Source organism: Psittacula echo, assembly GCF_963264785.1.
Source record: "Psittacula echo genome assembly, chromosome: 2".
NCBI lineage: Eukaryota > Metazoa > Chordata > Aves > Psittaciformes > Psittacidae > Psittacula > Psittacula echo.
Window position 1 is genome coordinate 153121289 of NC_137737.1, and position 16565 is coordinate 153137853.

At 41.6% G+C, this 16565-nt stretch overlaps 1 protein-coding gene across 1 annotated transcript in view; it reads left to right on the forward strand.

The window, feature by feature from the left end:
* Positions 1-16565, forward strand: part of TG (thyroglobulin) — a gene marked incomplete at both ends in the record, with an annotated part of 151375 nt that overhangs the window by 73470 nt on the left and 61340 nt on the right. The window contains 4 exons of the mRNA XM_080611803.1: positions 393-615; positions 4082-4175; positions 8600-8759; positions 13892-14091. Coding sequence (XP_080467929.1) covers positions 393-615; positions 4082-4175; positions 8600-8759; positions 13892-14091 — 677 coding nt within the window. The remainder of the gene's footprint in view (positions 1-392; positions 616-4081; positions 4176-8599; positions 8760-13891; positions 14092-16565) is intronic.

Consider the following 16565-nt stretch of genomic DNA (forward strand, 5'->3'; position numbering starts at 1 on the left):
TTGTGGTTATCTTTCCTTTCTGACTTGCTATAAAAGTTTAAAGGTTCAACATTGCATTTTTTAGACCTTGGGGCAGGGGGAAGCCTGCAAATCTCTTTCCCTTCTTGTAGAAATGCTCAAATTTGTTATTCTAATGTGATGTCTGATCTGGAAGAAATGTTTGAGTAGGGGTTTGGAAAGTTTGAATGTTCATATCTAGTAGCTAATGTCTAGCATAGCATTAAGTATTTTATAGGGAAAAATTAACACAAATTTATCTATGTTTCATTTAAGGTAGTGAAATAATCACAAACATTTTAAAATTAAGGGAAATGGGATTAATTTTCATTTCTGAAATGGTACTAACTTGAAAAAACAAATTCTTTTTCCTCTTCCCCTCCTCTCCTGAATAGATTTATTCCTGCCCATTTCTGAATCGGATTTAACCCCATCTGTGTACATCCCATCCCATGGAGATCTGATGGGCAAATCCCAGGTGATCCAGGTTGGCTCTGAGTGGAAAAATATCAGCCAGTTCTTGGGGATCCCATATGCTGCACCTCCCCTTGCAGCAAGGCGCTTCAGTCCTCCAGAGCCATTTGCTTGGGTGGAAACCTGGAATGCTACCGTGGCTAGGTAAGAAACCTCTTTGAACTGCTTGTCCATTCAGGTGTGTGAAAGTAGCTGGAATCATGACCATGATATTCATGTCCTGTCTTTCAAAAGAAGCAATAGGGTACAGATTAATACAAGTTTGGGACTTTGTTTCACAAAAAGAGTAATTACTCCATCTGTATTTTAATGCATGCAAGCACCTCAAGAAAATAGGCAGAGTCTACTACATTGCCTTAAATCTATGCATAACTCCTCATCGACTGTCTGCTGTCAATCCCTGTTCATTCTAAGTGTTTATACAGGTAATTATAATATTTATAGAAATAAATCTGTAGAATATTTAACCAAACAAGGGTTTAACACTGATGTAACCAAAAGCTGTGGGCCTCGTATAGAATCTCCTATATCTAGATCAGGCTGAAGGACACAGATAGTATTTTCTGTCCCAAAACTATTAAGAGGCAAATACTTGCTAAAGTGCTTGGGCAGATGTTCAGGAATTCTAAGTGTTTCAGGTAATGCCTTAAGAGGAAACTATCATTAGGAACTATATTAGCAGCTGAGCTAAATTTCTAAGCCCCCGTATCTAATGTTTCCTGTTAGCTGGCCTTGGCTCTTCAGGGCTATACAGACATCTCTGCTTGGTCAGTTTAGGCTGGAGGCACCCTACGAATGTAGTCCTTGTGTGTCTGTGTTTCATTTAGTGTTATGGTATGAATCTTAATTTAGTTGTGTGGCAGAACCAAAACGACAAATTGTGGATGTGTATTTCTTAAAGAAAGGAGCGTTTGGGTAACACTACCGGTATATCTGTGCTGTGGGATGTGTTAGGAGAGTGAATTTCTTTAAACAAAACAACAAACAAACAAAAAACCAAAGCATATAGAAATGCAGCAACAACAAGAAACGATATGGAAATGAAGTGTTTTCTATAGGGCCTTTCTGAATGCATCTGTGGTCCACATAACAGAAAGCAAACTACAGAGCACATGAAACCTGTCTTGAGTGAGCCATGCTGCAGATGTATGCAGGAAGTTGATACAGGAGAGCTGGTACCTGATCACATTCCTGTCAACAAAAGCACTGTTTCATGGCAGATGCAAGGAGCTGAAATAAATGATTGAATGGAGATTGAAGGTGTAGAACACTCAAAAGGAGTCTGGTGGAGGGACTCGGTGAACTTTCTATAAAGGGAGTTGAAGAAATAGGGCTGAGAGCTGATGTTTAGTGACCCAAGAGCTTCCCTGAAAACTAATATGGACCTGAGGCCTACTTGGACCCTATGTTATCCTTTGAGCCATACATCCTGTTCAATTCCTGGCACCAAGAGTAGTCCTCATGTGGTTGTTGACAAACTAATGGAGCTAGCTGATGTCTCCAAGAGCTTACAATGGTTAAGGAAATGGTGGATTTCACAAGGGAGCTGGAAGATGGACACCCTGCAGGCCTGACATAGACCACTACCTGCTTCAGTGGAAGCACAACCTAAGATTTAGAGACTTGTCAGCTGTGTGGAAGCTATTTGGTCCCTTAATTACTTAGGCTTTGTCTCCTGGAGTTTCTAGTAAAGCCTATGGTGAACCAAATGCAAAGAGATGTGGTGTTGTCTTACAGAGTTGAAAGAGCACCAGGCCTTTGGTAGCCTCATCCTTCAGGTTGCACCTGAGTTGTGGAGGTGTTTACAGCATAACCACAGTATCCATGGAGCCTCAGCTTGTTGGAGGGATCTGGTTGGATGTGATTTTGTTTCCTCAGGTGCACAGTGATGTTAGGTTAGCACACACACCACCAGCTCCTTCTGCCTGCAGCCACAGCATGGTGTCTGCTAGGGCTTTGGTAAGACCCATCTGCATCTGCAGTCTCTCTTTCAGGACCTGCTGCCTGGCTGAGAGTTTTCAAAGCAGTTTAGGGGCCTTGGTTAATCTCCTCTCTTGTGAATTCTCAGTGCTTTCTTAGGCCAATGAAAAACTTGGCCATTATCTTCTAGCATTCATTTAAGGCTAAAAAAATAATTCTTTGAACTTATTGAAGAGAATCGAGGGGACCCCACTCACACACTATACACACACTGTGTGTATGGAAAGCATTGACCCTATATTTTTTCGGACTCTATGTTGGTGTTCCACAATATTTGTATATAGGAAATTCACATTAGCGCAGTGCCATTATGATGGAAGAGAATTTATTTATCAGCCTGGTCCGGATAAAAGACTTAAAAAAACCCAAAACAAACTAAGCAAAACCAACTAAAACCCCCATTCCGCTATTGGAGTGTCCAGGTGCTGGAACAGCTGTGGACTTGCCTCAGTAGATGGCAGCCTTTCCCTGGAGTCAGTCTTGGCATGAGGAGATCCTGGGAGGTGAAGGTGCCGATGGGTGATGATTCTTGCTGTCCTGTGGAAAGCTGTGTGATTAATAGCATTAGACCTGTTGTCCTGGCCTGGTTCCTACCTGACGATTCGTATTTTGTCTGCCTAGAATGGCTTTAGCAGTTTTGGTTGGATATGATGTGCTTCGCTATGTCAGCGTGAGAGCTGTTGAATGATATCACCATCCTAGGAACCTCCCCTGTGGAAAGATTTTGTAGAACTGCATTAAAGCTGGTCTTTTCCCTTGTAGTTTTCTATTAAATTCTTCAGTGTGAAGTTTTATAAGGGCATTAAAAATTTAGATAATTTAGAAATAAATCTCTGAGATATTACTGTCTTTTTCATAGCCTCTTTTAGCTTCTTCCCTAATAAATTCTCATGCTTTTCCATAACTCACTATGTGATATAAATGTAGCTGTGAAGTAGAAGGAACTGGCTTCAAAATAGCTTCGATCTGAACTGCAAAAATCATCCACTTAATTCTTGTTGTGTGAGTGCTTGAGCATATGAATCTCATACAGCAAATGGCCAGAAAATGATTTTCTGTATATGGCTGGCTGCTGAATTCCTATTGAAAGGTTACTTTTACCATTGCTTGGCACTGTTTAATGGTGTCCTATGATGCACAGAGCAAATGGGTTTTAAAAATGTGTGAAAATCTTAAACTGACCATATTTTCCCAAGGAAGGACCATTACAAATTTAAACAAATAACTGACATTTCAGCAATGAATGAATGAGTGGATTACATAGATGTGCAGGCAATAGCAAGGGGAGACCTGGGCTAGGGACCCCCAGCCCTTACATCTGGTGCTAATTTTGTGCAGTTTATGCAAAGTGTGAGTTTTCTGAGAGCTTACTTTCAAGTTCTCATCCTTTTAAAATGAGGCTGATTTTTCTGAGTTAAGGATTCTCGACATGAAAATGCTTTGCATTTGTATGGGTTTATAAAACCCACATATATGTTACTAAAGTATAGGTGGGCCTAGTTTTAAATGTGATTGAGATCTAAGCGTTTAATGATTTTATGAACTTGATGCATCAAAATATAAGGAAATAGCAGCAGTGGAAAGAGAGTACAAGCCTTTTTATGGTCATTTTCCCAATCCATGTCTCTAGGGCAGCTTGTTGGCAGCCAGGAGATGGAGAGGCCCCGTCATACTCTGTCAGTGAAGACTGCTTATATCTGAACGTCTTTGTTCCTTCCACCACTGTAAGTAGAGATGAGTTAATTCTTTTCAAAGTGCTTTAAATTGGCATAAATGATCCTTTTTCATGTGTTGTTCACAAAGCCCTACAAGGTTAAATTAGGTTCTCTGTTGTTTTTACTGGTGCAAGAGTATTCTCTTATAGGCTTTCAGGGAGCAATGCTTGGGTAACTGAAAGTGTGGCAAATTAAAAACCTAGAAGACAGAGGAGGAGACAAAACCCAAGAAGAAGGTGGCCACAAAGGAGAGAAAATTAAGGACAGAAATGTCAATGTCCCTGAAATGAGACCGTTTGTCCAGGAGATGATAACACAATACAACACATCACATCAATGTTTACCACTGGTCAAGCAGCAGCAGATGGGTTTTTCACCCTCATCTTTACTGTTCCCATTGGCATATGTGGGAGCTCTGTTGAGGAAGGAGCATAGCAAGCAATGCTAGTTCTGTGTCCAGCCCGCAAAGCATAAAACCAGATGTTTTAAAGATGACTGGGCCAATGGTACAATCTGAGAAACTGTTATTTGAAAGCTCTTGCATTTCTCATAAACAGATATAAAATAAAGCTCCAAGTTTAAGCCAAGCTTAGATGATTGGCCAAACCCCTGGGGGACTGCAGATAAAGATGCCGAATAATATGTGAATCCCATTGAAGAGTGGGCCCAGAGCACAGGAACAGTTTTTCTTTCCAAAGTACTGGCAATATTCCGAAGGTGATGGTGATTATAATAGGAATTTATGGACCTGTCATACTGCATGTCTGGAAAGAGCTGCTCTAGCTATCCGAGAGCAGCATACAGAGTCCCTTGCAGGCCCTTTTTAATCATCAGAAAGACCAGCAGTCTGTTTTCTCCCTGCAGCATCAGGCTGTCATTTTGCCTTGAGTGAAGTCATTGCTTATTGAAAACATCAGGTCACTGTCCCAGGCAGTTTGCCATCTCTGCTTAAGTGCTGCTTTCAAGGTAGCTTATTTGAAAGCATTGTGTTTTCTACCATCTGATAGATTAAATAGGCTTGTCTTTTCTCTTTAGTGGTACTGTGAACTGAATCCCTCCTGGGTTTTGTAGAGGTGTAAGGTAGAAGTAGATCTGATTGAGTCAATCAGTTTCACATGCGTTAAGTCTGGCCCAAGAGAGAAACAAAACTTCTGTTTTTGCAGAAGTAGCTGGGAGCAGAAGGAAACATTTTCCTGTTTCTTTTTGTGGAGAGCTCTACTTTTTACTCACATACAAAGAGCTATAGTTATATATTTTCAGCCCATGGAAAGTTAAATAAGCCAGTAAATACTGAATATAAAATCTCTTGGAGAGCAGCGAATGCAAGGGTTGTTCAGGAGAATTTTGAGCCTGGACAAGAGCATGGTGCAGGGGCTGCTGCCGGTCACCAGAGGACTCTTGTCAAGCAGTGAAGAAGGTGAATGACATCACCTCATTTTGCTTCCATAGCTACGTGTACCACATAACCATCCAAGTAAAACTGGCACTTCTGAGAGACTTTTTCCACCTATAACCGTCACCACCTGTCACACTAGCAAAGCAAAGCTGTGCCTCAGCTTGATTTACAAAGGGTTCAAATATAAGATCAAGAGTTGAAGCTCTCCCCTAAATAAGAATAGAAACAGTACCCCCTTTCCTCTTCTCCCATCCTCTCCATGTGTTATTCCCATCCTTATCACATCATCCCTGTTGGACTCAATTCTTTAAAGAGCAATATTGTAGAGTAGTTAAAGCACTGGAGGTTGCCTGGCTTGATAGTTTAAATCTAGCCTTGCCAAATAGCTCATTAAGGGCTTTACTGTAAGATGGAGAAGATGGTTCTGCATATGATGAAACCTTTCAGATTTTCAGCCCACTTGCAGCTTCCTGGTGGATGCTGAACTCTCTCCATTAAGGTGTTGCACATGGAACCTAAGCCCCTACAGGCATGAGACCATGGTAATGCTGCTGGGCCCCCTGAAGACATCCCCCAATAGTTAAGCCAGAAAGCCATATGCCCGTGTCCCAGCTGGAAGTCTTTGTACAGATTTTACACCTCAAAGTGTGACTGCCTGCGTTATGTTGTGAAGTATGGAGTAAAACCACACACTGGCCAGTAGACACATGGTATCCATGGCCTGTCCACCAGGAATGTGCTGGTCCCACTCTGGCCAGCTACTGTGTGTGCTCCACCAGCATTGACACTGGTGGTGGTGCATCTGAGCTTGATACCAGGTGGTGGTGGATGAAGGGACTGGCTCCAGCAGGCTTCTTTTAAGGTCTTGTGTTTCTTCTTCCTCAAGAATTTAATTGCAGTGGTTGATTGAATTTGGTTGAGAGCAAGGCTTCGGGAAGTTCACTTTTATCCAAAATAAATGATTCAGCAGCTAATGTATAATAAAAGATTATTTGGCTACCAAATATACAGAGAAAGATAGATAGATAGGGGACATGAAATATCCCATATTGTGAGTCATGGTTCAACCAAGCAAGAAAAACTAAAGCATTATACTATGCTGTTAAAAGGACTAACAAGAAATGCGAAAGTAATTATGTTAAACCAGCTTCATCTAAAATGTCCAAACCAATGAGCTCTGATTGAAATCCCTTAGGATTAAAACACAAATTATTTTCCATTACATTTTACCTTTGCATAGGAGAGGGATCTGTCATTGCTCAATGCAGACTAGAAATGGGAACGATACATCCAGACACTTGGCATGAGGCACAGCCTCAGTACTAAATCTTCTCCTAAATTGCTCCATATCTGTTACAGCAGGCTTTGTTTTGCTGGTTTTAACTTTTATCTCCTGGTTTTGCCTTTCTTAAGCTTTTCATCATTACAGCATTGTGTAAAGGCAGTCAGCACAATGTAATACACAACTTAGAGGGCAGCTGGAGGTCATGGTGCTATGCAGGCTGTGGACACATTAGAAATGCCTGGTTTGAACCTCAGGCTTAACTATGCTGAGCTGAGGGGACGGAGCAGGCTCAGCATCACGTTTAATACCATTTTAGCTGACATGGCTCAAAGCGGTTCTATTTTACAATGAATTTCCATGTGAAAACAGATCCTTTCAGTTTTTTCTTTACTCCTACCACTCTGTGCTACATGCAGTGCAGAAATAGGAACCAGGGACCACTGTGAATTAGGCAATTTCTATTCAGGAGCAGAAGTTCCTGAGAGCGAGCAGCACATTTCAGTGCTTGCAGTTTCTTGGGTTTTCTTGGTAACACTGTCATGTTTACAAGAAGCCTCTGAAGTGATTCTCCAGACAGATAAGTGAGGAGTGCACACAATCATCACAAATTAATGGCAGATGAGAGGAGTTTGCCTCCTATCCTGTAGTTTTGAAGTCATCGCTTCCCTGCTGCTCCTTCCATACAGCCAGAGACATCATTTGCCAGAGCAGATGGGACTGCTGTGTTCAGCTGAGCCCCATCCAGAAAATAACAGCAGCAGAGCCCAATGCCCTGTAGCTGCAGGGATAAAAACAAACCTCAGATGTACTTCGATGCTGCTGCAGGGGCCACCAGCCCTTTGCAAACCATCACCAGAGAGTGAGACTGGTATTTCTTCAGTGTCATCTCAACAGAGCTCTAACCTGCTGATAAATGCTGAGGTCTCCTGGTGCACTTCTGCTTTTGTGCTGCTCATGGCTGCAGCCCTGCTGTGTGTACAGAGAGGATCTGCACAGATGCACTGCTGATTTGGGAAAAAGCTTCTGTTTCTGTGCAAAATTGTGTGGCTCTGTAAGAAGTTCTAACATGAACAGCAGCCCATTGTATCTCCTTCCCATCCCGGGAGTCCTGCTGGGCTCTTTTGAGGCCCTCTGTACTTCCTGAGATGTGACTCTCTGCCATGCACAGAGGAAGTCCACTCTGCAGGACACCTCTCTATATATCTAATAGGGGAAAACCTCCATTGAAGGAGCAACGAGTTCTTGTGAGATTTTGGAGACTAGGCAATATTTAATTCTGAAGACTTGAGAGCAGGAAGCAGCCCTGCACAGCTATTGAGTTAGTCCTGCTGAAGATAAAGCAACCCAACAGACCTTTTTCTTCTCCTGTTTCCCACTTGTTTGAACTTTTCCCATGCATTAGTGTAAAGCAGATGTTGCAGCAAAGAGGAGCCCACCATGCGCTCAATGGCCAAGTCAGCAGGATGGGTCTGCCTTCAACTAACCTGGTAGAGTTGTTGGCTGATGGAACACAGTGGTGCCATTAAATCTTCTTTATACTGGACATATTGTCCTCTTGAATGGTATATAGGTCATTGAGGACAATTTACCCCTAGCATTTCAGACAGATGGACAGATATTCCCTCATTATGGTCACTGTTAAAGAGCTATGAATGGCTTCAATAATGTTAATGGGGAAGATGCTTCTGTTCTCATCACCAACCTACAAAAGAGTTGGCTACAGGGATATTAACTTGGTTGTTGTCATGGCAGGTCAAAAACTTGTCAGTGTTGCTGTTCTTCAACAATGGAGGGAGTTACAGTGCTGAGGCTGGAAAGACAACCATAGATGGATCATACCTAGCTGCCATCAGTAACATCATTGTTGTGATGGCAAACTACCGGGTTGGTGTTTTTGGCTTCCTTAGTACTGGTAAGTGACGAATTTCTAGAACAAACACAACTATGGGCTAAATTGCATCCTGTAACACTTCTATTTTTTTTTCTTAAAGCTCAGTTATTTTTAAACTTGAAAAACCTGTATCTTTCACTGACTGTTTTGGGGGGATACCACTGGGACTTGAAGAGAACAGGGAGAGGCTATAGAGGCAAAGGGACAAAACAAACCCCAAGCATTTATAACAAAGGACTGGCTAGACTTATGTTTGCAGATGCAACTGTGGATATTGGGTTTTGCAGACACACATGAAGACAGGTTAGGCATCAGAATTCCTGCTAATTCCAGTGCTTGTTATTATGGCTATGGTTTTCAATGTCTTCAACTTCCAACTGTTCCATCTATGAAATTTTGCATATTCTGAGTTTGCATCCCTTCCCCATACTCTTGTGTATGGTTTTTTTTTGCTTTCCTATTGCCTTCTAATGCGAATTGCCATTAAAAACTACTCAAATACTCATTATATACAGGATTTTGTCTTCTGCAAAGCAGCACGTACACGTGAAAATTCACGTTCACTCTCCCTAAACCTCTGTGGCAGTGTTGTGTGGTCTTTGGGATTGTTTTTTTCATTTTGCCTTTTACTAGATTTGCCTGCTTAAGCAAGTAGAGAACACTTTTCTCTAGCACCTTTCAATTCTGCCCAGATCAAGAGAACTTAGAGAGTCATGGAGAGAAAATGCAATGATTGCAAGTGAAGCTCTTGTTCCATCATGTTGGTAGCAATCCTTGACCTCTCTAGTGGACATTTTAATACCTATGTAATCTTTAGGAAGTTGTATTTGCCATGTTTGCAAATACCAGACTCAATACTTTGCCTATCTTTTAAGTATTCACTGCTAGTGATGCTGCCTGGATTTTGTTTAGTGTGGGGTATGTAGCTGCAGCTACAGGTTATTGTTTCTCATCTCTGTTTCACTGTTCAAAGCTCACTCCCAGCAAAGCTTGTTTTTCATTCAGTAACCAGATTGCTGGCACTACTATAGGGAAAGAGTCACTGTTTTCATCAGTGTAAACCAGATGCTTATGAAAGTGATACTGTGGCTTCATTTTGGCTAGAGCCAAATGCAGTGTGGAGCTATGCGAGGTTCCATTACGCAGCACTGCCCACACGTTACCCACTAACCTCCTTCAGCCCTACAGACCTCACCTAGGTTCCTTCCAAAGTGGAAACTGCTAGCTGGGCTGAATATTATATACCGATATTTATATGATAGTCCATCATTTAGAGATTTTTCATAAGGATCTGCATGTATGTCTGGAAACATCAGCGCATGAGCTGAATGGACTGAGTTTAGAGATACAGGTGGTTCATTATGACTGAGGAGCATGCAGGAGCCCTCTTCTCTGTACTGTGGAATTGCAGCCAGGGAAAAGTGCAGTCTTTCCTGTGCATTTGAGGAGATCCTGTTGCTCAGGAGCAGGAGCAAGAAGGAAAAGCTCTTTGCAAGAGTCATCGGAGCAAGCTAAGCACCACATTCATGTGATGCCCTAAAAATTCCTAAATTCCATGTTGGCCCTAAATTCCTTCAATGCCATGCTACCCTATGTCCTCTTTAGTCCGTGGAGAGACGATGAGTGTGGTATGTTTGTACCAGGCCCTCTATCAGCATGGATTTTCAGTCATGCCCATTCTGGTGAGCAATGCTCCCCCTGCAAGATCTGTTCTTGGTCAATGAAATACCTCTGACTCCTGTGCATGACCAGTAGCCCCTGGGGATTTTCAGTGAAGGTCAAATATTGTAAGGGTTTTTCCTAAGACTCAAACCAAATCCTTAATGATATGCTAAGGTGGTTTCCATTCTTACTGAAACACTTGGACAAATCCTGGTCCCTTGAAAGTTTTGCCACCAGTTTCACAGGAGGCAGGAGCTCACCCTTAGGACTCTGGAGAGACATTAGCAGCAGGAACTGTTGGAGGGCCCTGAAGTTACAAGCAAAAGTTATGATCTTGTAAGCAATATCACTTTCATGGTCCAACTAAGCAAAGTGCTGAATCCTCTCATGTTGACTTGTTATAAATTACAAAATGAGAAATGAAAGAGTTAAATGGGGATTTTAGGGAATGACGGGGAGGTAAAAAAAAAAACAGATTTTTTTCTTTTTGGTTTGGTTTGGTTTTTTTTGGGAGGGTTTGGATTGTTTGGGGTTTTTTTTTCAGTTCTGCAGTTGTTTTGGTGTCTCATTGACAGGGCTTTTGCAAGCAAAGAACTCGCATTGTTCTAAGTATAAAGGATATGAATTTTATTTGCTGTCACCTATTATTGTACAAAAAGTGATGCACATTTGCTAGTGCCTTCACCTCCCACTTTGCACCCAAAGAAGTTAAGGTAAATTGTCAGTAATATGGGTGACGGCAGGATGGAGAAGACAGTCATGTTTTTAAGCCTGATTCTTTTAAGAGTCTATGAGGTCATATAAACCAGGATTATTTTCATGCTTAAATTAAGCACTATTGTTCTTCTCCAGTTTAGTAGTAACAGAAATGCGTGTATATGTCCTTGTTTGCTTCCTTCTGAACACTGGTTTCTTTTCATTCTCCTGTGATCCTCAGGGGTTTGTTCTTTTCCTGCAAAAAGGCAGTGGGAAATATTCCTCACAGACGTTTCTTTTGGTTTAACTACTGTGAATGTCTATGCACGCATTTGTTCCCTAGTGTGGTACATTTTACAGCATGATTGTGGTTTTTGCCAGAGCAGAAGGAACTGGCTGTATTTCTCTCCTCTGTCATGTTTTTAGTATGCCAGTAGCAAGGCACATAGAATCATAGAATGGTTAGGGTTGGAAAGGACCTTAAGATCATCCAGTTCCAATCCCCCTGCCATGGGCAGGGACACCTCACACTAAACCATGTCACCCAAGGCTTTGTCCAACCTGGCCTTGAACACCGCCAGAGATGCAGTATTCACAACTTCCTTGGGCAACCTCACCACCCTCTCAGTAAAGAATTTCTTCCTTATATCCAATCTAAACTTCCCCTGTTTTAAGTTTGAACCCATTACCCCTTGTCTTGTCACTACAGTCCCTAATGAAGAGTCCATCCCCAGCATCCTTGTAGGCCCCCTTCAGATACTGGAAGGCTGCTATGAGGTCTTCATGCAGCCTTCTCTTCTCCAGGCTGAACAGCCCCGACTTTCTCAGCCTGTCTCCATATGGGAGGTGCTCCAGTCCCCTGATCATCCTCATGGCCTTCCTCTGAACTTGTTCCAACAGTTCCATGTCCTTTTTATGTTGAGGACACAACCACATTGTGTTGCTAAAACATTTACATGGATTTACATACAATAATTTCTTCACCAAAAGGGTTGTCAAGCAGTGGACCAGGCTGCCCAGGGAAGTGGTTAAGTCACCATCCCTGGAGGTATTTAAAAGAAATGTAAATATGGCACTTAGGGACATGGTTTGGTGGTGGGCTCGGCAGTGCTGGGATAACAGTTGGACTCGATGATCTACAATTCTATGATTCTATGATTTCACTTCCTCTGGGGAAGTCTCACGAGGCACACAGCAAGCCCTTGAAATGATATTTCCTTTTTAACACCATAGAATGGTTTTATTGCTGGATTGAGAACCCTGGGAACTGGTCATGGTGTGCAGAACAAACTAAAACAACGCTCAAAACTAAAGCAGGGAAAGTTCTTCCTCCATTGCTTCCCTGGTGTAGCTTGGTCTGAGCATCTTAAACTGTGGCTATAGGTGGAAGGTTGTAGTTTCTGGGGCCGTTTAGTTCTTGTCTTTCCCACTGCGAAGGCACTTATAGAGGTGGCTATTGTGATATGTGTATTTGTAAGAGCTGCAAAGCCGTCAATAATCTGGTCTCCTCTGTGTTCTATTCTGCTGCTTAAATTGGTGTCTGTGATCTCTCAGTAATTCATTATGATAGGCATATGGATATCTACTACAGGATATACACTTCCGATTACTCTTTGCCTGCAGCAGGGCTACCTGTTCACAAAGTGGCATCTTTTTATTCCACTATCTGTTCATTTTGATCCACTAGTTTCTGAGCCTCTCACATTAAAATTGTACTATCTGGTCTGTCCTGGCAATGGAAGAAACAAATAGTTTCAGCTGTGTTTCTGTTTCTGGCTTTTGTGTCTTTTTTTCTTACTTCCAAGTTTTAAATGTGGAGAATTTAAAATCATTAAAAATGAATGCCTCATTGTGGATTAAGAAGCAGCAGACAATGAACAATCACTTTCTATTCCTTTGTTACAGACTGTGCAGGATTTACTTATTTCTGCTTTTGTTGTTAAAAAAATTAAGCTTGTCTAGGGGTTTGTATCATTAGATGCTTTCACCATTGCTTTCCTGTTATTCAAATCAGGTTATCACTGGTTGGTATTGAAAAGAAAGTATTCTTTCAGTGGTAATACCTAAGCATAAGGGGTACATGATTCATTATTTTTCTTTTATTTTCTTAGGAACAGAACTATGAATACATATAAATAAGATCTCAGTTAGACATGGGTCAGTCTCAAAGGATATATGTGGAGATATTATAAATTACAAAATTATATCTGTACATGTTTCAAGAAATGCAAGATGATGTTACATAAATGATTGGTCAGACAGGGTAAGTGTAAAAGGGATATAGGAAGCAAACGGATGCAATTAGGTGCACTCAGGGGAAACGGTTGATGATCCCTATGGGTCCCTTCCAACTTGGCAAACACACTGATTTTTATTTTTATTTTTGCTTTTAATTTCTTTTAAGATCAAGCTACTTATGTAGAAAAAGAATCGCATGGCCTGAATTTATGGATACTTGAGCCTGGATTCAAGTCTCCTGCCGTGAGCTGTCCAATTGAAGCTTAGAAGTTGGACTGCTATTTTTATGTCACCAGGACAGACAATTAGGCACCTCCAGGGATGCCTGGTGGAGTGGTAAAAGCTGAAATGGAGTCACTCTGTAAAGTGATGACCTTGGAGGAGACCACTTCAGATGCTGAAACTCTGCTTTGTTGCTGAAACTCTGCTTTGTCACTGAAACTCAGTTTTGTCAAGGTTCAGCTGCAAGAGCTGCTAAAAATGCAATGTTCAATCAAAACTTCAAATATTTATATTTTGATTTCTTTTCAGATCTATTTCATTATTTCCTACAATAGGTTCTCCTGATGCGAGTGGAAACGCCGGCCTTTTGGATCAGTTAGCGGCTTTGAAGTGGGTGCAGCAGAACATTGCGAGCTTTGGAGGAGACCCAAGCAGGGTTTCTTTAGGAGCTGACCGTAGTGGAGCTGATGTTACCAGCATCCACCTGCTCACAGAAACAGCTGATATGGACCTCTTCAGAAGGGTGGTGTTGATGGTAAGTCTCATTCCTGCCACTTCATAATCATTGTGAAAGGATGTTACATATATGAGGATGTGGCAGTGTGTGGGTGCTGGTTTTATTTCATCCATACCTTGGCAGCGTTAATAGGGCTGTTATTGCTATAGTTATTTTTCATCTCACCTGTGACCGCTGTCTCCAGGAGCTGGGTGCTTCAGAAGGATGTAGAAGAGATGCACTTTGGTGATTGATACTAAGAATCTGGTTTTCGTCACTGTGGTTTTGTTGTGTATTATATAAATAGTCTTGTTTCATAACTTATAGGTACAACAGGTTAGTTTCCATTCCATAAATACAATTGTTGATCAGCAGTTTTTAGACTGATGAGCCCAACATCCTCATGTTGAAAGTATCCAATCTTTTTATCTGATCTCACAACAGCTTTCATTTAAAAGAAAAAGCAAGTTTCAGGCAGAGAGTAAAAATCTTTTACCCACAGGCTTGTTTGATGTCAGCTCAGGCTATTTTCACAGTCATCCCAAGTGATCTGTATATTTACAACACTTCCAGTCTCAAATCTGGGGCCTTTTTGTCAGCATCAATACTGCCGTTAATCTTTACAGTCTCAGATAATAGTAGTGTGCTATGAAATACGGCTTAATCTTCAGTGGAGATATGCAGCAGAAATAGCATGTGGACAAAATGATCTCTCTGCTAGCATTGTTGACTCAAAATCAAAAAATCTTGACTCGAAAGCGATGACATCTCTATTCAATAACTTTCTTCAGTGTGCCCTTGCTCCAGGAAATATAACTTACTTTTTGCATCCCCATGTCTCAATAAGATTATTTTAATTGCACCACTCTAGTGGGGGAAGGGAAGGAAGTTGTTGAAAATTGCTGTTGAATATTTGTTTTTCTGTGTCATTCTTGGATAGTTCCTCACACAGTTCCTATAGTTTTACTCAGCTCTTGGCATAGCAATTAATTTGCTAGAAACAACTAGTTCTTTTCTGTCAGAGTACAGTTACATCCTCCCCTTTCTCTGAAGTCACATATCCTTTTCTGACATTGGTCAGGATGAGGCCCAGTGAAAGCTGTAGCAGGATACAGTGCAATTTACCAGTTGAGCAACTTATGAAGGGAAATGTAAGGACCTCTTTGTTTATTGTTACTTCTGGGGTGTAGTTACACATTATGTCTTGTCTTTGGTAAAATAAAGTTTGAACTACTCCTTTTTCCCACAGCGGGACATCAAATAATGGAAAACAGTGCCTAGAGTAGGCAGGTGCATTAATTCTTCCCACTAGTGTTTCTACCAACAATCTTCTTCCTTGAACTGTGCATACCATTATCTTGCCAAAAGCAGCATAGAATCATAGAATCATGGAATAGTTAGGGTTGGAAAGGACCTTGAGATCATCCAGTTCCAACCCCCCTGCCATGGGCAGGGACACCTCACACTAAACCATGTCACCCAAGGCCTCATCTAACCTGGCCTTGAACACCGCCAAGGATGGAGCATTCACAACCTCCCTGGGCAACCCATTCCAGTGCCTCACCACCCTCACAGTAAAGAATTTCTTCCTTAGATCCAATCTAAACTTCCCCTGTTTAAGTTTGAACCCATTACCCCTTGTCCTATTGCTACAGTCCCTGATGAAGAGTCCCTCCCCAGCATCCTTGTAGGCTCCCTTCAGATACTGGAAGGCTGCTATGAGGTCTCCACGCAGCCTTCTCTTCTCCAGGCTGAACAGCCCCAACTTTCTCAGCCTGTCTCCATACGGGAGGTGCTCCAGTCCCCTGATCATCCTCGTGGCCCTCCTCTGGATCTCCATTTATTTCAAAGTAATGTGAAGTATTTATCCTGACAGGGCCACGGTGGATTTAGTTTTCTTGTGAAATACACTGATAAAATCAAAAGCAAGCAGTAATAGCAGTGGCTTGATTTTTAAATTCTTTTTTTGGTAATGGTATTATGCGGAATGCAACTGTTGGTTTACTCAGATTTCTCACCTAGACCTCCTGTCCAGGGATGCATCTTGGTTTTGTTCCAAGATGCCAAAATCATTGCGTACTTTTAATTTTACTGTGAAAAAAGAGGTGCACACGGACTAAGAATCATAAAAGTGAGAATATGTACCAGATATAGCTTTCCAGAGGGGAAAATCCCATGAAGCAATACAGCTTTTCTGCAAAAGTTAGTTTTGTGCTCTTTACTCGGTCTTTGTCACGCATAACAAAATAACACTGTTTCTGAGCATGCAGAACGGTGTAATGCATGAAACTTTCTCTACAGGATGCGCATCTGAAATAGCAAAGTGGTTTTGAGTTTCCTGTGTCTTCCTATGAGAGATTTTGTTTGGAACAAATCTGAAAAAAGATGGTACAAAATCACCGCAAAGCTGTCATGGGGACCTTTTGTAAGCTACTTCATCTTTCAGTAGTATGATTAGAAAAAGTAGTTTCAGTGATTATGGTTTTGTTTTAAATCAATGAAGGGCATTAACC